General features: G+C 30.3%; 2 protein-coding genes across 2 annotated transcripts; one reads left to right on the top strand and one right to left on the bottom strand.

Moving 5' to 3' along the window:
- The first annotated feature begins 3,736 nt into the window (after window positions 1-3,736).
- Window positions 3,737-13,785, top strand: LOC111039630 (developmental gene 1062 protein-like). Its single transcript, XM_022323220.1, has 4 exons — window positions 3,737-4,016; window positions 6,066-6,658; window positions 10,758-11,315; window positions 13,402-13,785. Exons 1-4 carry the CDS (start codon window positions 3,962-3,964, stop codon window positions 13,540-13,542), a joined length of 1,347 nt encoding a protein of 448 aa, XP_022178912.1. The 5' UTR covers window positions 3,737-3,961; the 3' UTR covers window positions 13,543-13,785.
- A 5,783-nt stretch (window positions 13,786-19,568) lies between these two features.
- LOC111039631 (putative uncharacterized protein DDB_G0274435) lies at window positions 19,569-20,662 on the bottom strand. Its single transcript, XM_022323221.1, has one exon. It carries the CDS (start codon window positions 20,082-20,084, stop codon window positions 19,746-19,748), a length of 339 nt encoding a protein of 112 aa, XP_022178913.1. The 5' UTR covers window positions 20,085-20,662; the 3' UTR covers window positions 19,569-19,745.
- Window positions 20,663-23,419: the final 2,757 nt, after the last annotated feature.

Below are 23,419 nucleotides of genomic sequence, written 5' to 3' on the forward strand. Positions count from 1 at the left end.
ATAGTTAATATTAGTTATATAAGTAATAAGTACCCATTTAAAGTTAACATGCGAATGAATTAATATAATATAGTGCTCCAACATTTTTTGGACTACCCCTAAGTCACTGCATTCTCCTCGTCTGGAATTTGAAAGAATCATACCCTGCAGTATCCTATAATAAATAATAATCAATATTTATATATTATTATCTATACGATTATGGTACAATATCTAAAATTATAAAGGGTATATTATCTAATAAATTAATTAATACCAAATGTAAAGCGATTTCATATTTATAAAAATAATGTTTTAATGTATAAATTGTTTTGTATATGGACAGGATAGAAAATAAAGCACCGCACCAAACTGCAGTACAAATAGAAAATGTCTATGACTAAAGAAACGTTTACTAAAAAAAATTTTCCTGTACCTCTATAGGTAAAGTATACTGGTAAAACGTGATTCTATATATTTAAATAGTAATTTACATTACATAGACAAACATCGTTTTATCACACCAAAAAGTATTAAAGTCTTTGAAAATAAGTTTTTACATAATTTAAAATCATTAGGAAACAACATTCTGAAGCATAATATTTTTTTCAATAATTTAGGTATGTAGGTATTAGATAAAAATCAAATTTCAAAAGAGTAGGTAGTTAATTAGTTATAGTTTATGTGAGTGAAGTGGTACTCGATAAGCCCTGTAACATTTTTAAGTCACTATTTCAATTATCGTTTGAAATATATAATTTTTTTTAATGTGTATATATTTAAATTATATAGGACAATTAATATTCTACTTCAGAGTATGAATTTATAAAATTAGGTGCCTTTATTATTGCCTTCATATAATAGCGTTATTATAAAAAGTATAAAAAAATTTAAAAAATTTAAAACTAAAAATTCGAATTTTTTTCAATGATTTTAAATAATGTAATTAACACTATTTTCAAAAAAAATTATTTGCGAGTGTTTATACTTTAATAGTTCAAATAACCACTCTGTATACCTACTTGATGGTTTGAGTTTTCTGCATAAACATTAAATGTGTATTGTGTTTTGACTTCAAAAAGTGAATCGAAGTCAGACTTTTACTATTTTTCTAAGAAACACATTATTTTACACATTATTACTATACATAATAAATTTTAGATATTTGAAGTAATGAACACTAGAACCTTTCTAAGAAGAATATTATAAAACATTTGTTTATTTATAATTTATAAGAACACGTCTTATAACGTTATTATAATTTATAAAAGTAAAACAACATTTATTATTTGTTGTTATAAAATTTAAAAAACATTATCAATCAATTTATTATGTATTAAATATTTACTTTAAATACCTACCTATTAATTTTTTTTAAATTCAAAAATATAATATGACCGTCGAAAAAAATACTTGATGTTTTAATTAAAAAAATCTCGGTTTAGCGTTGGTTTGTTTTACCATAAAATCCTAAAATATGACGAATATATAAGTTGGGATAATATATGGTTCAAAATATAATATGTGAGTATACTGCAACTACCTTTATAAAATATAATACTCGTATAGGTATTTAAATCGTCGATATTAAAATAAAGCAGCTTTAGGTAGTTGTATAATATTGTAATTTTAAGTACATTTATATGTTTACGATTGTGAAATATAATTAAAAACAAAAAAGTTTAATGTAACAACATTATAAGCTTACAAAATTCTGTTGTACAACAATAGTGTTTAAACAATATATGTTTAAAAACTATTACTATACATTTGTATTGTTGTACATCTACACAGCGATATTACTGCTGCTGTAATAATTATTTGCTAGTATAATTCTATTTCATTTTTATTTGAATAATTATTTGATTGTTGGGATTTTTTACGGAATAGATTATGTGCAACAATATATTTTGCTGATATCTGATGATTAAAAAGTTTTTTACATAAGAACGGTTTAGATCGCTTAGGACCCCATCATAAATTCATAACTCAAATATATAATATCTGTGGCTTGGTGCAATAAAGGTCAATGTCTTTTTTGATACACACACACATATATATATTATGTGCTGTAAATTAGGTACTTTATTGTATTATCTAAAGTTTAAAATTATCGTTCTATAATTAGAGATAATATTTCGTACTATAAACGTCTATAAATATTTAAGTTTTATAATTATGAATTACATATAAGCATTATGTACAGAATATTGCAGCTCTTCTAAGGACATGTGTACCTAGTACCTATACTAAATATATTAAAGTATACCAATTATCAGTTATTAGTTTATTTTATTATAGACTTATCTCAGTGATTCATTTTTTACAGCAGCAAACTAATTTATTTTACAATACGTAAGTAGTATAAAAATGTGAATTATGTGCATAGGTATACGACGTGTATTTGTTTATTATTCAGTAGAATAATACATAGAGATTACGTCAATCAAGTGCAGGTTTCCGGCCGCTCAGTTAAGTTGTATTTATATACATAACAGTAACGCAGAGCCTATATATAGGTATAGGTCATCGTTTAATCGTATTACATAATAACACTGTATATAATATAAGTAATATACAGGGCGATTCAATAATCTAGCTTAGCAACCCCTTTCGTCTTTGAATAATACATTTATTCTAATTCTATAATTCATGAAATTTTTAAGTAGATATACTTATACTTAAAGAGTAAAAAGTAAAGAACTAATTTTTTCAAGAACTTAAATTTGTGTACCATTTAAGAAACAGTTTCCTTTCGGAAATACAATTTTCTTTTTTTTTTTTTAATGAGAAGCTAAAATTTTTACTTGTACATTTATAAGTAGATGTTTTTTTTTAAAAACTATGATGCATATTAATCAAAATTCTTATTTTTTTGTGTAATTGAACTTGAGGTATTAAGAATAATAATCTTAATTATGCATAACGGTTTTACATAAAATATACTATGTAATATAAAGACGTCTAATACTAATTATTTTAAGACATTTTTTTGCAAATAATAGAATGTTAGTATTTAATAATAGATTAATACTAACATTTGTATAATTTTCAAATAATCATAGGACATAGACACTAGTACACTACCTAGTCGGCGATACGCATATATTGTAATGACCTATTAGTTTGCATAACACAGAACACTCCACAAGTAGCATATATTATATTTAAATAATTGAAAATATGTTGCTTAAGTTAAAATTTCAAACGTCATCATTTGAATTATTGCATAGGTATATATAATTATAGGAAAAATGTCAATGAACATGCAAAGTGATTCACTCTGTATATTATATATTATATATTCGAGCATACACAAAGCACCCACAAATTGTATAAAATATGTACACGTGGTAATAATTGATCGCCGATGACCCAAAAAAGAAGCAAAAGAACTTACATTAGAATATTCAGTGCACTGCAGTTACAGTATATACAACAGCTATTATTTATACATTATATTCTATATAATATCTGTACGTGACTACATGCATTAGAGGCGGTCATAAAATTACTAATTACTCATCCCTGTCTAATATTTTTCATTATTTTGACATACGACGTATAGGTCGACCATAATATATGGTCGACTCGTATACTATAATGTACGTATAAACGAGCGTCTGTACGAGCGAGGCATCATGTATACATATATAACAAAGATATCAACGAACGCCCCTTGGAAACGTATGGGCGGGACTTGTACAAGCCGAAACAAGTGTCCCGCGTTTGGCCAGGGATCAGTGGTATTATTCGTTGCAGTTGCAGAAACATTCGGGCACGACTATACAACGAGTGTTGTACATCACGATCGCACCCCTAAACCCCGAATTATAGTTACCCAAAATCAGCTTATTTTTCTGTTTTTTTTATTTCGGGACTTTGGTGTTATCGTCATTGTCAAGTGGTAGAATAGTTTTCCGTTTGTCTATAACCCGTGTCTTCGTATAAAAAAACCGTGTTCATCTTCCCGTCCGCATAAATGGCGAGTGATATAATCAACTATTCTTCTCGACATTATCAACCGAATTATTCAGGTAAGCAATCAAATTTTTTTTTTTATTGAACACGACATTGTGCACAATCATAATATGTGAATGTGATTTAACAAGAAACAACAAGTGCTATTTGTATAGCACGTATGGTACCTATGTACGTACATTTTTGCAAAGTTTTTTAATAGTATAAAATACAGTTGTAATTCATTCTTGATTCTTGAATACATTTTTGTAATACGATTTAATTAATATTTAATATCATTCTATTTTACAAATTTCAATTTTGGCGTAGATATCAAAATCTAAAACAAATAGGTACCTATATTTATTATAGGAATTTATAGGAATATAATATAAGGTATTCCTACATCATGTTTGTGTTCCGTCGAACATAAAGTAGGGATCTCTATGGAGAGTAGTCCCCGGCTACCTGGTAATACTGCGAACTGTTACCGTCATTTGTAAAGTTAGTATATACGTTACGCCTAATATTATATCGTTGTATTGTATTAACTGATGTTTTGATAATTAACTATGGCGTCGTTCAAAGATTTTAACGTCACATTCTATACAAAATCAATAGATACATTTAAAAACGTACAGTTTATATGTGAAACCAATAAATACACGTAAGACGTACCTATATATCCTATATATGTATAAAAATTGTAAACACATATTCACCACTATATTGGACTCTATAATATTCGACTCGGCCATGGAGCGGCGGTGTAATGTAGCGGGTGTACACATATTATATACAGTTATTATATAAGACACGATGTGTACATAATATTTTTTTGAGAACATTTGTTAGAAAAATATTTTTTTACGTTAATATATATAATCGAAAAATACTGTAAAAGCATAGTTGAATTCGTAACAATATACGACTATAATTGGATAATTATTTGATTATTGGAAATAATAACTGAATAACGTTAAATTATTTTGTAATATAGTATATAGTTAGGTACCTACATTATACATTTGTTGATAATACCTATATCTGTTGTGACACCTCGAAAAAATAACAAGAGCGCAGTTAACTTAAAAATACGGATAGTTTAAATATAATATGTAATGCATATGTTTTAAAATTAATTAAAAATAAAAAAGTACATGCAGGTATCGTTTTTTATGCTGCTGTTAATACTATACTTTTTCTGATTTGTATTTGTTAAATAGCTTTTCAATTGAAAAATTCTGATTATCCCATCATAGAAATAAAACAATAAATACCTGATATTTATTGTTAATCTTAAAGATTACATCTTCAATCTCCTCGCAAACCGTAAGATATAAACTTTGGGCAGTGTTAAGGAACAATTCAAAAATCCAAAGATTATAACTACCGTAGAGTAGGAATATTATTATCGCGAGGGGTATTTCACTCTAGGGTTTCGGATCAAAAAATGTAAAAAAAACGTTGAGATGCCGTCATGCCGATAACCGTTAGTAATAATCGGGTTAATGTGGATTGGTTAGGTTAATAAGAAGGGAATTTGTAGTGACAATAAGAGAGAAAGAGAATATTTGTGCTTATATTATGTGTTGTTAGTTATTACATATTATAATTAATATACCTATTTACTAATAATTATTTTTAAACAACTGATTAAAAAACCGACCTAATATTCACATGAAATTTGTAAAATAAAAAATTATCCAGTTTTGGGGATAATTGGATTTTGGGTGTTTGAAGAGATTTTAGCTAGAGATGAAAACAATTTTAGCTACATTTCAGTGTGAATCCCTGATTTTTATATTATGGTTGTTTATTACCGGTGCATATACTAGTTGACTTCCAAAATATACGAATACTCCCAATTTATAACTAAAATGGTTAATAAAGTCTAGTTGGCTCTGAGGATCAGGAAGCTATAATTATAATATTATACAAGTTGCCTTCCATACAAAATCAATTGTAATAGTAAACTGGAATAAGTAAAACATACCACGTAAATACATAAGTTGATATAGATACATAAATCTGTTATAAATTACTATAAAAAAAAATTGAGTTTACATTAACATATATTTTTGTGTAGTAGTACATAACAATGACAAACAAAACGATGTTTACAGTGAAGCAAGAATGCATGACAGCCCTTGGTGTAGCGGCCACACCGTCGTCGTCGGCTGTGCCCGGCGACGGGCGTTACGTCGTCCAGGACCTGTCACAATCGGCGCCGTCCTACTGGATGCCGGGCGCGGAACAGCAGCAGCTGGTAACGTGCGTCGTCGGCCATCCGATCGGTAGCACCGCGTCGTCTTCGTCATCGTTCGTGGACGACGAATCCACGTCGTACGAGGACATCACGTACAACAATTATGGACCGTCGTCAGTGGCCGCGCTGCAGGCCGCCGCCGCAGCCGCGGCCGCCGTGGCCAATTGCGACTACGGTGGCCTTTACGGTCATCATCTGCAGCAACACCAACAGCAACAGCAGCAGCCGTTGCTGCAGTACGGCAATGTCGGTTACTACGACGGCGGTTACCAACAGGTCGGCCACTTGCAGGGCTACGACGAAAAGCCGGCGGCGTACGACAACAATAACGCGGCCGATGTTTGCGACATGAATTCCGCAGTGACGGCCGCCGCGGTGGCCGTCGCTTATGACGATCCGTACTCCGCGACTAACGTGTCACAACTCGATCGACAGCCGCTCACTCCACAGGTACGCCCGCTATTAATATTATATTTGTACGGGTGGGCTGCTACCTATCCTTTTAATAATTGCCAATTCCACAAATCAACATTAGCTTGTTTCGTATTGAGTCTTGAATATAGTTTAATTTATTCAAAATAAAAAAAAAACCAAGTTCTTTGGTTAAATTCAAAAGTTAGACAGATAATATGGAAATAATTATATGTTTTAAATTGTTGGATTGTTGTTACCTATACTATAAATAGTATGTATACGTATACAAATGACATATTGGCAAACAATTATACACTTAATATCATATTATGCTATTATAATTATTAGGTATTAATATAATAATATACTTTAGTTATAGTTAACATTTCACACACGTGGGTTAGGTATTAGTAAATATGAATACATTTGTAATAATAGGTACTATATTGAAAAATCGTCGATTTGAACTTTGAAGTAGATACCTAAAGTGCATTATTGTGGAGTTTTGGTTACGTAAAAGATGGGTAAATTGAAATTTCTAAATAACGGGTGTATATAATTTATTATATAGCCATATATAGGCTTATCGCATGTAAAACCTATTTTAATTCTATACCTACACAACATACAAAGAACCTGTGAGTACTATTATATTAAATCGTGGATTTTGTGCATCTTACCTTGAAGTACAATCCTCACAGGAAGCTGGTGGCAAATGTCGTAGTCGTCCATCGGACATTGTCGAGGTCGACAAACCCGCTGGTGATGAATAACGTAAACAACGTGTCCGACGAGGACCGCGAGAGTGAAGACCCTCACTAGATTGGGCTGAGAAATGTTCGGATAAAGTTCGATAACTAAAGTGATTTATAATATTATTGTGATAGTGTGATGGACAAATATTAAAACTTAAAATGGTAAAAACACTATTCGACACGAAATACGAAGGCTTGTTGTGCTGCAGCCATCGAGATTCTATATTATAATATTAACCCGTGCGACCCTCCGACTTTCTCTTCGACCATGGCAAGTTCGGCTGAAGTGTCCATCAAAATAACATTGTAAATTTGTATATACTGTATGGTGATCAGGTGTCATTTTTCGTCGGTCCCTACTTGGTCATCTGTCGTCGCTGACCGTTTTCTCCGGGTCCGTCTCGCCGTCGAGGCGCCGTCCGATGAACGATTTTCGACCGAACATTATTAATATATTAATGCGTGTAGTGCAATGACGGAGTTATAGTCACGAAACTCTTTCTAAAAACAGTAATTAAACACTGTGAGACAATTTCTACTATATTTGATTACAAGCTAAAAAAACCATAAACAATGTTTTGTTGTTATAAAATTTGATTTGCAGGTAGCAATTTTCTTACCAGTCGAACCGCTCGTCTTGCCCGCTTACATTTCTTAACAAGAAACTGAAGAAACTACTTAACTGCCAGGAGTTCCTTTGTTGTAATGCCCTTGGAACATTTTATTTTTCATTGTAAGATCTCATCTTGAATATGATTCACTTATTTGGTTCAATAGTTCAATAGTTCAAATTCATGAATTAGAGTCAATTAAAAATAACTTTTTAAGGTATACAACATAAAAGCAATGCCCAACATTAGCCTTTTTGTTTAAAATAATTGTTGGCAACACGATTGCCCATTTCTTGTCGAGCGATATTCGTTTTGGAAATTACGGGTTTGTTCTACATAAAAAATAAGAATAAAAAAATACCGTTGTCTTCATCTTCTCCTACAAAAAATGTCTAATTTAAAGCGTTATTATTAGAGTTAGGATGTTGATGACTTTTGCATTTTTTTTCCTTTTATTCTGTACAATGCTATCCTAGCTAAAAATTTGTTTCATGCTCCCTTGATGCAGAATATTCTAATTTTATTTTGCATTTTTTTGCATTTTTTGCATTTTCAGCTATAAATGCATTTTTTTTTGTTTTTTAACGTCATTTTTCAAAATTTTCAAGTCATTTTTTCATCTTTAAGAGCATTTTTTACAAATTATAGATTTTAGGGCAAATGTTACAGCCAAGTTTGAAAACAAATTTAATTTATTTAAAATCTAACTTTGGATTTGGACTATTAGTAAAAAATAATTTTAATATTATTATTGTGGGGTTTTTGTTGTGATTATATTTATCGCGTTCCGATAAGATTTACTCTTTGAGTGTTATATATTGAATTATTTAAATGCTTAATATATTTATAATTCATATTTTAAATTACTATTACACCCATTATTATACCCATATCTCTAATAAAAATTATTATTTATAAATACGTTTTTTCACTTACTTAATTAGTATTTTAGATAATTTTTAAGGTAATATTTTAAAGTTTTCAGAGAATTTTTGCACTTTTTTTAGGGTTTTTTTGCATTTTTTTAGGGCATTTTTGTGTGTTTTTTAGGTCATCAACATCCTAACTCTAGTTATTATTAATTTGTCGTAGTTTACAACTATATAATTATGTTAAATATTTTATATTATAATTTATATTTAATAGTTATTGTATAATAATATGGTATTATTCATAAACTCAGTTTTATTCCGTAACAAATATTATTTTTATTCTTATTATTATTATATTATAAAGGTTTTGTGTATCAGTCCCTTTTTACGCGCGACCGGAACTGCCGTGCAACAAAATAAATCGCGACATCCCCGCATCTATATAATATGCGTCTATACGTACATTATACGACCCGTTTCAATTTACCCTCCGTTTTTTTTCTTTGACTTTCCGGGTTAGGTCGAGCACTTGGGGTTTTATTTAATGGGTTTGGATTTATGACTACATATTATATAGGTACCTACTCCAACACGTGTAGTGTATCCTACACCGCTGCAATGTTACACTACACTTTATACTATACATATATACATATGCACGCGGTACCCGATCCCGGAAAGGTGCAAACCGACTCGGAAAAAACGCAGAAATTTCGGTTAGTTCTAATTATTATCTAAACTCTAAATACATAAAAGTAATAGTATACTCACCCGCATATGCGCTTGATTCACGCGTTCTGAGTAACATTTCGCGGAGATTAACTCATTAACTATACCTTAAATAGCAGATATTATATATTTTTTAAATCAAAAACCCTGATCAATAATAAATGAAAATATAGAGCTCGTTATGAGTGGATTGCGGATACATCACAATTTAATTTTTGTAAAAAAAAGTTTTTTTTTAATATTAACAATTTTTGAGCTTCTGCAATGCGTGCGGTTATTACTGCGCAAACATATTTTTTTTTTTGATAAAGATAGAATGATATGTAGTATTCTATTTATACTAAACACTCAGACACGCAGTTTATGTTCAGCTTTTGTCTCTTATTACGTACTGCTTACAATTCTCATTACGGTTTTTAATGATTAATTTAATTCCAACTCTCGAATTATTGGAAGTGGGCCAATACGAATACTCCAAACAGCCCCGGTTTTTCAATAATTCGGGCGCAAATTAAGTGTACATAGCGATTTTATAACAGTAAGTTATTATTTGAATATTGCAAGGACGACATAATATTAAATTAGCAGTTGTATCGTGTAATATATTTAAGTCCTCGAATATTGTTCAATATGAATTATTGTATCATTTACGAAAAGCTATAACTAACTGTCACGTCATGGACTTTTTTCTCGTGGCGTGTTTATTTTTGGGTCTTTTTTTTGCGCCTACCATTTTTGATGTAAGCACAGCACATACAATACGAATTATTGGTTGTAAATTACAACTTGTAAGTCGGATTTTAATCATTCGTTGAATCAGTCTCCATTTGTATTTAGATCAAACATATTATGTCTATCATTAAGAAGATGATTAAAATTAATCATCAGAACAAAATATTATTTAATTATATTTTAATTTTAAACTGAACCAAAACGGAGAACCATAGGAAGATAGATTACATTTAACTCAGACATGGTCAGACAATACAGATAAAAGTGATTTGATATATTTAATAGTAAATGAAACAACTGAAATTTAGCCTATTTGTTTTTAACCCCCCCCCCCCTTGAAATAGAGGTTGGTTATTCAACAACCCACCATGAAACGTTTCAGATATCAAAAACAATATCATAATAATATAATATATTGAGCCGTTTCCTTTTACAGTACCGTCCAGCACAACAGAACAACAACAACGCATCCGCCGCCGCCGACGACGACGACGACGACGACGATAACGATGACGACGAAGAAGGAGCAAACGACGATGATGACAACAATAAACGACTGCAGCTTCAGCCACAGCAGCAACAGCAACTGCAATTTCAACGGCGACAACAGCTGCTGCAACAGCAACAGCATTTGATGCACCAACAGTGCGGTTCTTCCGAGTCTGTCCCGACGACTCTGATGCCGGCGGCGGTGCCGGTAGTGCGTGTCGTCAAGCGCAGGAACACGGCCAACAAGAAGGAACGGCGGCGCACGCAGAGCATCAACAACGCGTTCTCCGACCTCAGGGACTGCATACCCAACGTGCCGTCCGACACTAAACTGTCGAAAATCAAAACGCTCCGGCTGGCCACGTCCTACATCGGTTACCTGATGACCGTGCTGGACAGCGATGACCCGGACACGGACGGTTTCAAAGCCGACCTGTCCGCGCACACGTCAAAGCGGTCGTTGCAGACGCTACACGCGCAGGCTGATAAGACGCATCAACAGCAGGTACGTACATCACGATATTATAAGGGGAATCGCGGAAAAATAAAAAAACAGAAATCGCATATTTTTATATTGTATCGATTTAAGAGACATTAGTTCTAATTTTGTAACTAAACATTTAGAAAAATAATTAAACTGACCAGGCACCTATGTAATATTAGGTATATAACCGTTCCTATCATGCAATTAATAAATACTAAGGTTTTTTTTTAAACATTTATTTGAAATGTACAATCTGTAATGGTAGTTACAATGAGCATATGATCGGAAATATCCACTTTTGGCTGTGAAAAACGTGAGGGGAGTAGTTACCCAGCAGTAACACTGAACTTTTAAATACTAAATAAATAAATTATGTACAAAACATATAAATCAAAACAATTGTATAAAAGAATAATAAATTATATTAAATTAATTGTTTTAATAGATTTTATTTTGAATTCCATATGGCTTATAAGTTATAACTCATAAGGTTGGAAAATAAATTAAAATAAATAACAGATTAAAAATTAAAATTAAACAGCTTATATTATATATAGTATAAAATTGTACCTACCTATTATATTATGATTTTGCGGCATTTAAGGTGTGGGCATGGGAAATGTAGGCAATAGTATTTTTTGTTTTGTGAATTGTATAATATTAATTAATATTGAATTTATCATTTTTCGTGTAATAATAATAAACCGAACACCATAATTTACAACTATCAGAAACCAGATTAATCACAATAATATTTAATACATATTATGGACGTATAAAATCGGTTTGTAGCATAATATTATGTTCAAGTAGCATTGTACCAGTTACAGCTTGAATACTCAAAATTCGTGCATCGAGAAACGATTTACGGTTATTTACATATAGGTACCAATGAGTTTTTATAACGTGATTTTTTGAACCCTTTTTACTATAAAAACGTCGTTCTAATCTTTAAGGGCGATGTGTTTTGTCGCGATGCTCTTAATACGTCGTGGGAAAAAAAACTAAAAATCAACAACGATTTCTTAAAAATATCGCATATTTGTTCAAATTGCAAAAATGTTCAAAAGAAATAGCCTATATTAAATACGCGTTCGAATTTAAATCGCACAGCGGCCAACTATGTATTATTATAAATTTTATGTACGAGTGACTCCTTTTATTTTATATAGTTTAATTTTATATATTATTATTACTCCTGCACTGTTACTATCGGGCTTGTCACATTACGTCCAAATTCGATTGTTGTTTTGAATGCAGTCAGCCGACGTTCGCTGCACCCCACCCAGCAGCAATGTGATTAAATCATATAACATAATAAAATACGCACGCGGCTGCAATATCGCGGAACCCTAAATATTATGATTAGCGAGTGTTATATTTATCATGTCATTACCGCAGCAATCGACTATAAACCATAACCGTGTTCAAACGCTATATAATATACTTATATTATGATACCATAATTATATTATAATACGTAATAGAACCGTCTGGCGTCTGGGGCGGCATTGTATATAATATATTAGGTATATATTTACACGTCGGGCAAGTGACACTTTGAAGGCGATATTTTTATTATTATTGTTATAATTATTATAACGACGAAGGATATTATACAGTTTACACAACTATACTGTAATATTGTGTGCACTGTGCATACTACGGCAGCAGATTATTGAATAATAAATACCTATTAATGCATATAACAATAGTATCTAATATCAATTATAATATGATTATATAGTTATGTACTCACTACTCATGTTATACATTGCCAGAAACTGATCGAAGTTTGAATCAAACCGAATCGTACTTCTCAGTTTTCGGTTTTAAAATTAAATGTATGAAATCAAAATTCAAACCAGATATATTGTATAGAAGTTAAATAACAAATTCGTGTTGGAAAATTCAAAATTTTACGGTTCGGGTTTGATTTATCATCATAAATCAGGGTTTGTAACGTCATTAATATTAAAGAAAAATGAGCACGTGGTTATAGTAAGGAAATATATTTTGTGTAGGTACCGCTACTTGTATATTGTAATAGTATTGAAATATACTTTTTAATGACATTTAAAAATATATTTTATTTTTTATCACATAGATGATGATCCCTCGAAATCCTTTGAATCCTACCAACGACCACCAACACCAAGAACACCAACACCACCACAAGAGGAGCAAAGGCAGGACCGGATGGCCACAAGATGTATGGGCATTAGAACTGAAACAAGAACAAGTGTAACCACACACCGGATGCCCGATTTTTCGGAGACTTTTTTTTGTTATTGTTAAAAAATGATCAATAATCATACATAGGCGCGAAAAAAAATTGAATCTTTGTAAGGATCACTAGCGCCGATCCTGAATGTGTATATAATATAGTTATGAGTAATGTCATTTATATATCTATTTACCAGAGTTATGCTTACTCTATGTATATAAAATGTACGTGAAACCATATACAGAATGCAATAATGAGACATAAGTTTATTGTATTTATTTATCCTGAAATGATTCGTCATACGAAACAAATCATGCTATTATTAATTAAATGTTTCTGTTAAAGTACGAAATACATTGGTATTACAAATACACTGTAATAGCGATAAAAAAGACCAAATAAAAAAGGAACACAAAAAAAAAAGAATAACCAAAAGAGAACAATTTTTAAAAATTTGAAATATTATGTGTATAGGTATATATTATATTATATAATTTAATTGATTATGAAAATTAAAAAAATTCATTCATTTGTAATTATAGTTTGTAAAGTGATCACTAACTAGACTAACTAAACTTAAAAATTTTAAATATAACAGTCAAAAAAAATATTACAATAATTATGATATAAAGATGAAAAATTAATATATAAGATATATTTTTAAATATTTTTTCACATAGTTTTATGAAATAAAAACAATAATATTTTGAAAAAGAAATACATTTTTTATATACTTCAATAGTTTTCAATAAAGGCAATTTCTATGTGCATTTGGGCCATGTAAATGTATGCGTAGTAAGTGATCACCTTACATACTAATTACAAATGTAAGTATTTTTTAATTTTTATAATCAATTAATTAATTTAAAACTTTTAAAAATTGTTCTTTTTTTTCCTTGGTATTTTTTTCGGGATTACAATTATATCCATGTATAATATATAAATACAACCTATACGTATATTGCTTATACAGTTATACCTATTGGATAAAGTAAAATATTATTTATAAAACGTTCATTTCGTAAATTGCTTATGTAATTTGTACATTATCTGCGGCTGAGTGGATGAAGTACATACTTTTATAAAACATACGATAAAATAACTGTTAATAATTTAATAATAATCTGACGAAAAAAAATAGTATGATTTAGTATTAATTGTTATTAATAGGACTATATAAATTAACGATTTGAAATGCTTGGAATGTTGACCATCACGCCAACATAATCAATGTACCAGACTACAGTTCCTAGGTATCTTTACTTTTGACAGAGCATCTAATTACCGAATTAAAACGACTTAATACTTTATCCACATCGGCTACATAGTGTATAAATTAGTTGGATAATGTATATACTATATATATTACCTTGTTCGTATGGGTAAGCTTTTCCTTGTAAAACATAGATACACTGTCTACCAGTTTTGGGACCTAACCCGTAACATTATTACGTCATTATTTTGTACAACACATTTAAACACTGCGGTTCCTCGACCGTGAAAAAAGGCCAATTATTGTATTTAAAAAGTTGCAACTTTTCTCATGTATATAATATAATATATATATATAAATTTAAGGTTGAGCATAAATGTGTTAAAAAGTTTATTTTATTTTAACTTCTTAACTTAACTTATTGTTTCTTAATTCAAGTGAAATCATCAATTATTTCGTTAGCTTATAAGTTATAACTTAACTGAGTTTAAAAAATCATTTTAACTTACCCAGCTTTGTATATACTATGTTCATATGTAGTGTCAACTTCTGCAATTTGGTTTCATGGGGCAATATATATATAGCGATCGTTTCGATGTTTATTTTTTCATATTATTATATACATCACGAATACATTAATTATAAGACCCGTTCAACATAGGTATATATCGCCCGTTGAAATAATGTGTCTTGTAATCACAGAACAAAATATTTTGTCTATCATTAATACAGAAATAATAAAAGGCAGAAAGTAGATGGAACGATCTTTAGATCAGCACATAATGTCATAGTTAATAAATATACATCTCACAGAACGCTTCTAAAAGTGAGTCTTGCTAATAAAATAATATGATACACCACGCAAATATCGATTACCACGGCCTTACTATAAAATTGAGAGAAATAAGATTGCACATTTATTATTATTTATTTTTTTTTTTTTAAATCTTTTGAGTATTTCTCAATTATTTCTATAACTATAACAAACGATTTCGTATTTTATATTTCTATTAAATATTTAACGAGTTGCATGTATTGTGATTGTATTTATATGAATTGTATATGTACATCGAAATCTTCACAAATAAGTACCAGTAGTCGGGCGTGGATTCAGAGGGGAGGGCGAATGTCCCTGAGCCCCTCCTTGGAAATATTATGTATTATGTAATTATTTATACAATATATAATTCACTGCACGTCTTAAAAACCATACATTTAAAATATCAATAAAATTGTTAGTATTATATTATTATTGTTACCTCTTAAATTGTATCTATAAAATATAATCTATTATGTACCTATACTAAAATTGTAATTGTATTTTTTTGAAAAATGTAGCCCTCCTCCTTCCATTTCAAGTTTCTAGATCCGTGTCTGTCAATACTTTGACTTGCGAGAGAACATAAACTTGTGACCCGACAAAAATCAGTTCTTCTACGAATTACCAAGCGACACCATGTCATGGTGAACAACGGCCTTAATGGCAAGGTGTTGCGTGTGTGTAGGCAGAATCGGCGTGTTCTCTCGCTAGGTAGAGGATATATCTACTATAATATATTAGGTATGTATTAATGTATTATGTATTATTAAACTAATAATAAATTATTTTGTACGTGTTCAACGTGTATAATAGAAGAGGATCACGATTATTTGATCTACAAAAAAACTAAGATAATATAATAGGTAGGTAATAATATACGTGTAAAAATGTCTTGCATTAAGATTTATAATTTTGTATTTAACGTACTCGTATTATCTAGAAATGTATACGGCTAAATGTTATTGAGTAATAACAATGCACTCCTGATTTTAATATATTTTTAAGTACCTATACATATACAATACATATATAATTATATTATTTTTTCTCGTGGCCACTTGTCCAAAAATATAGATCAAAATACGATCACCCTATATATGTCACGATCGATTCGAATGATATCGAATGCGCTCAACTTAGATTATTTTGTTTATTCTATATTATATGCCCGATATAGTATAATTATCATTAATTTTACTATCGTCTTTATAATATTATTGTATTATTTATATTTATGACAAATGACGCGTCGTACATACATTTAAATATTTAATAGTTATAAAGTGTATACAAATATGTGCAGACAATATACATATTATATTTTATTGATCGTGTTATTATGTGTGATGTGTGTATTTATTGCTACGGATTTAGTCCACGACGTCATTTTAGTAATTCATAATATTATATTATGACGTACAATACGATATATTTATCATACGACGTGCGACGTAGTATACCGTTTAGTGGAAACATTGTACCATATAATTTTATGTAAGTGATCGAAATAACTGATGATTCCTTATTCCTTATTTGCAATCAATAATAACTAATTACTGACCTAAGATGCGATGAAATTATAATATGATCTAACATAGTAACACATATAATCGTACTGGTACAAAAACGAAATAATAAATATGTGCAACTAACATTGAAATATACAAATTTATAAATTTGATATTATTTGATATTTGTATTTAATTAACTATGTTATATTAAAATTATAAATAGATACCTAAAGCACATTTTAGTGTTTCACCGAATATATTTTCGTCTATTGAGAAATTATATCTTTAGCGACTATATATAGTGTAGTACGGTTTGATTTATTGCCTTTCACACCAAATTTTAAAATTTCAGAAAACCAAATATTTTTATCAAAAGAATATTTAGACATATTTGTAGAAAAAAAAACATCGTAAAAGCTACTCATAATGAAAAAAGTTAATTTTTCAAAATCTAAGGGGTGGGTAATTTAAAAAAAAAATAAACGATGGTAGAGGGTAAAAAAATGACAATTTAAAGAATTTGAGCTATGATATCCTTTCATAATCCCTGTCCTCCTACATAAATAACCACTGTATATGGAGATTATTTTTAGATTCTGAGTGGAGCGAACAATGTATTGATTTTATAAATATGTTTTTTTTATTTATTTATTTTTGTGCATGAAGATACTTTTTCAAGAAGAAATATGGTCCGAGGCTTTTCGTAGTAAATTTTATATATTTTGCACTTTTGAGAGGTAAAATTTGAATATTCTCAGAACTTATAAAAATAATCGGAGGGAGGGAGAGGATCCTTTTTCAAAAATGTTTTACTTTTTACTAGTTCTTTTTCTTATTTTCCATATTAAGCATACCTAATGTTTTTTTTTGGTTTAATATCTATTCGAAAAGTTAATGCAACCTGCAGTGAAACAGACCACTCTGTATGCGCATTAATATATTATGGTGCTACAAATTACAATAATATATTATTATTGTCTCGGTGGGCTCGGCCCTCACATGATTCGAGGCGGAATATATATAAACGTACACCGTTTTGTAAACAAGACCTCATTAGACGATAATATAGGGATCACTCCCCAACCAGACAATATTTTATACGTCTATACGGTAATATAATAATCTAAATATATAATATATAAGAGGCAATGTGTAAAGGGTTCGGTAGATATTGCTTTTACATGTTTTTTGAGGGATATTACCATATTAGGTTTGTTCCCAAGTAAGATAGAAATATATTATTAGTTCAAAATATTACGAAGAAAAATATTAAATGTTTATATTTTAAAGTGTATTTTTTAGTTTTGATGGCATAATTCTTAATTTTACAATTTTACAATCTTTATTAGTATATATCATTATGAATAATAAATAATAAACAACTATAATACAAGTCTGAAAATTAAAATATATAATAACTAATAGTAATCAGTAATCACCTATAGCCTATAAGTAGTAAATTATACGTATAAATTTGAGAGATCTCAGTTTTCAAACACCTAGATGATATAAAAAAACAAAATTGATTTATTATTTTCTTTAAATTATGGGTTTTCTATCTTTAATTTGTAACTATAAACATATAATTATAATAATAAGAAAAATTTTATTCAACACAAGTTTTAAAAGTTATTTTTGCTATATTTATTAATAGTATGATTTTATAAATTAAAAATTAGGTATATTTTGAAAAATTACAAATAAAGGTATTTATTTTTCATTTATGTAATTTAAGGGCTTAACTCCAAAGGCATATCAAATTAACTTACTTCAGAATAGTAATTCTAGGCTGAACTGTTTATAATTTGTATATTATACAATATTACTGTGAATACCTATGTAAGGTTGTGGTTTATTGGTTTAAAGAATCAAAAACTACTAAACCGATTTTTTTTTTAATGCCAAGAATCGTTTTCAGAGATACCGGGAAGAGTTTAGAGAGTAGATTGAATAACGTCCAATAGACAATAGGTGGTGCTGAAAAACTTTTTTTGTTGATTACATATTTACATGCCATCTGTAGTACTACGGGACTCTTTTGTGGTACTATAAAGTAAACACTATGCCCACTAATAATATCGTTTAGAGAAAGTTATTTCCTAAAGTATTCCTACGTACCTAAGTCAATTGTTTGCAGAACTATTGATGTTCCCTCTTCACTCTTACAAGTGAACTTTAAAGTTCCTTTCAGTTAATAAGGTACCAATAATTAATAAGTTCCTCTTGTTGTTCTCATCCACAGTACCTACAACTATGGATTCATAAAATATTAATTTGGCAAATTAAATAATCACTGTATTATTGTTATTATTATTTTAGTACTTTAATTTAGGTTTACCAAGTTATAAATAATAACAGCTATTCGTAGACTTATAGACCAAATTGGTCGTATAATTTAATGGATTGTAGTATTGGGCCAATTCCCGTAACGGGCCTTGGAAATCCTAAGGACTGTCCCAAATTTATAATAACAAATAATTATTATATATTAAAACACATTCAATTATATCAATAATAATAATAATAATAATATTATCATTATCGTTTTTATTAGACTACGAAAAATACCGACTACGCTAAATCATAATATATAATATAACATATATAATGAATGTGTGAGTTTCGTTCTTGTGTCGATCGTCCGGTTCAAAGCACAAGTGATGCAGCCCGCGAAAGTCGTCTACACGGCCTGACGTCGCACCGCCGCCGATTCGGTGGCGGCTTGTAGTGGCTGTTGTTGCTGCTGCTGCTGCTGCTGCTGCTGCTGCTGTCGCTGTTGTCTGAGCAGCGTCGCGTTCGACTGCTGGTACAACGCGTTCCTGGCGTCCCGCCGGTATAGCAACGTTTGGCGGCCCAGTCTGGGCACTTGCGGCCGCGCCATGATCGCCTGTCGGCCCAGACGCGGCGAGAACGGTGGCGAGTACGGCGGCGATCGGGCCGAGTGCCGCGACCGCGACGCCACGTCGTCATCGTCCTCCTCCGATGATCTGCCGTTCCTCGCGTTCTGCTTCATCTGCATCTGAGTGTACACTGCCGGCAACAACGCACAGATATAAGTCCATTTATATTTATTTTTTAACTACTAATACGTACTTCTGTTAGGTATATAAAAAATAATACGAAATCCGACCAATGTACGGTATCAGTTATAGGGATGCAGAGGACATTTTAGCATATACATAATATAAATTGTTTTACTGTGGCTTACACAAAAATAGACTTAAATCAACTTTATGTTCAGATGAAACTGGAAGTGTTATTTTACTTTGCATGTTTCTTATGCTCTTTAGGCATATTTCTCTTTTTTGATTTTTTTATTGCCTAAGTAACTTTTTCAAAGGCCATGAATTTCAAACAATTAACTGTTTTATGAATGTTGTCTTAACCAGCATTTTTTATTCACCTAATTAATTACACAAAATTTCGAAACAGTGATAAATATGATTTTATGTTTTCATTAAAACTACGTAATACCCACTTGTGTTGTCCCCGTCTTAGAAATTTAGCAAACTCGAAGCTCAGAAAATCAAGTTTAGCTCTGTTATGATCATTTTAAAATGTGCAGTTTCAAAAAAGGTCATAACTTGCTTGACAATTATAATATTAACAAGAGCTCTAAATAATAATCTTACCTTTAAATTTTATAAGCTAATTCACTTTAATTTTTACACTAAAAGTGTAAAATTTGCGTCCTATATTACGCAATTGTTGACGGAGACAACACATGCGGGTATCAAGTTCTCTTAAAACCTTTCGTTTTAATGAATATTATTATCGAACTTAACAAACATTTTTAAGTAGGTACCTACGCATGAGCCAGTTTTGAACAGTAGGTGTTTAAATAAAAGTATTTTTATAATGTTTTTGTATTTTAAACACTATATTCTACTTAACAAAAATATATTCAAATATCTACTGATTTTGTTAGTTTTTTTTTAATATTTATATTTTTAAATTCGAATACTTTTTTTGAAAGTTTTCATTATTAATATTAAAATATGTGCTACCATTGCAAATTATGGACCGGTTGAAAAATATTTTTCGAAGGGCCGATACTAAATAGGTACTCAATCCGGCCTCGAGTATTTCGAATACAAAATATACTTATTCTTTACAAGACTATATAACTGGCAAGCGTATATAATTTTATTTTTGTACTACTGTACGGACGGAAGCAAGATTTAGCATGAAAACACGCCTCCGACACCCGAAGAAAAGATTACTCGGGTGATTATCGCCACACATACACATATAAAAAATATTAAATACACACTGAGCTCATAGATCTACACTTTGGCCTTCAGCGGTACAGCTGCACAGGCGATCGTATAACGCGTTATTTACATTTTAGATAATGATTTGTTATTTCTGCAGTTAGGGGCGGTGAAGCAATAATAGTAATAGTTATTATTATTTTTGCAGGGTCTGGCGCAGGGTATGGTGTTGGTTTCCAGGAGGCTTTCGTCACGCCCACTCGCGGTGAAGTCGGAACGGCAATTTATCATAATCGTTTTAACGATATTGTGATGTTCTGTAATGCTCAATGTATATTGTATCATATTATATATGACGACGCGCTGTCTGCTTCTGCCGAGGGCGAGTATCGGATATTAAGGCGAAACAAAAAACGCGATAACGATGCTGCGACGCAATTTTAAACAAATACAGGCAGACTTCCGATATTATTCATATTATGTCTTATAATCATATGATTATGAACATACGTGTATTGCTGGATATAATATTATAAAAAAGTATGTAGGTGATGAATATACAGTTTATATGTACGATATGAAATTAATACATGATGGTTATTGACGTCCACGCCTATAGCGTAATTACGCAGTTGGTGATATTATGCCACTCACCTGAAACTTTTTTTAAACTTTATTGACTTGTATTTAGTTGAGTATATTATATATCACAATGGTATAAGAATGAATTGAGAAATATGTCATGTAAACTTTAGATCACGAGATTTTCGCAAAATGAAATCATATAAAGAATAACTTACCAGGGCTCTTCTTTTTTTAATTTTATCGAGACTTTGAACAATCAAAAATTAAATTATATTAAATTTAACATTTGTAATATATTACATACTGATAAGTGATTAATAACAATTTATTTAACTAAAATTTACTTAATGCATTTCAACTCGTGATCATCATTGTCAAATATTTTAATACGTTATATTATATTGCTATGCTGTGTTTACCGTTTACGTCATCCTAGAAAACTTCAAATTAATTGTCATGTTGTGTCTTAATAATGGACGCGCCGCCATTCCTCTTTAAGTTGGCACATTGAAGATCTAACAAATCTATTACTATTGCTACAGCGTGATAGAAGGACACAACACAGACCAAAATAATTTAATATCTAAAAGTGAGTTATTAGTTTATTACGTATTGTGGGTCTCGGTGAATATTTACCGATAATTGACCAGATTTTTAACAGTATACATTATAATAGCTATTTAGCTATTATAGTATTGTTTGACCATTGATCGTTATAACATTTTGTTTACCTTAATAACACAAGTCACAGGTACCTTCCCGTAATAAAATTAAATAAAAATATAAAATAGTATATTAGAGTTGTATGAATGTCATATATTTGACAGTAAATGTAGATTATAATATATACAGCGGTAGATACCATAATACTACACGAGTACCGAATTTTGTATGAATAATGTTGACTCTTGTTAAGTTCGCATAATATCTAAATTAGGTATATTAAATTATTAAGATTCATTTTTGGTTTCAAAAATAGTCTTGAAGAAACATTTGCCCAATATGCTTTGGCTGCGGTTTGATGTTAGGTTGTGTACCTATGTGTATCGTGTATAGTTAGTTCATTTATGATTAATTTGTTGGTTTAGTGGTGTCACTTGATAAATTAGCCCACATTTGGAAAATAGACAATTGTAGGTATATAATAGGTAGGTTATCTAACCTATTATTTGTATATGTGAAAACGGAATAGTTAACTACCATAAATTGGGGTGACTTTGATACATTTTGTTAATTTTTTCGTTCTTTTAATCATAGTTTTTTTAATAATTATGCTACAGATCTCAAAATAATGTTGTTCTATCAAGTACTATTACTATAGCCAGACGTGTCAAAAAATATATTGTTCTTTAAAACCCCAATCTGAAGTCCAGATGGATATTTCTTGGAATATTATTATACTAACGCTCGTTTACGATAAACAGAAACACTGGACACAGTACATTTGTGTGTTGTATCAGTACATGCAATCCTCTTAAGCCGAATTGAAATAATATCACTGAGTCATTGGTGGGCGGACAGCCGGTTTCTTATATAATATATTTAGGTAGGTACA

Source organism: Myzus persicae, unplaced genomic scaffold (assembly GCF_001856785.1).
Source record: "Myzus persicae strain clone G006 unplaced genomic scaffold, MPER_G0061.0, whole genome shotgun sequence".
Classification (NCBI taxonomy): Eukaryota; Metazoa; Arthropoda; class Insecta; order Hemiptera; family Aphididae; genus Myzus; species Myzus persicae.

What these genes read in the sequence shown, in the direction of transcription:
- LOC111039630 (XM_022323220.1), top strand. Translation starts at nt 3,962, where the DNA reads ATGGCGAGTGATATAATCAACTATTCTTCTCGACATTATCAACCGAAT. An exon ending in TTATCAACCGAATTATTCAG is followed by an intron (nt 4,017 to 6,065) that starts GTAAGCAATCAA and finishes CGATGTTTACAG; the next exon opens with TGAAGCAAGAATGCATGACA. An exon ending in GACAGCCGCTCACTCCACAG is followed by an intron (nt 6,659 to 10,757) that starts GTACGCCCGCTA and finishes TTCCTTTTACAG; the next exon opens with TACCGTCCAGCACAACAGAA.
- LOC111039631 (XM_022323221.1), bottom strand. Translation starts at nt 20,084, where the DNA reads ATGCAGATGAAGCAGAACGCGAGGAACGGCAGATCATCGGAGGAGGAC.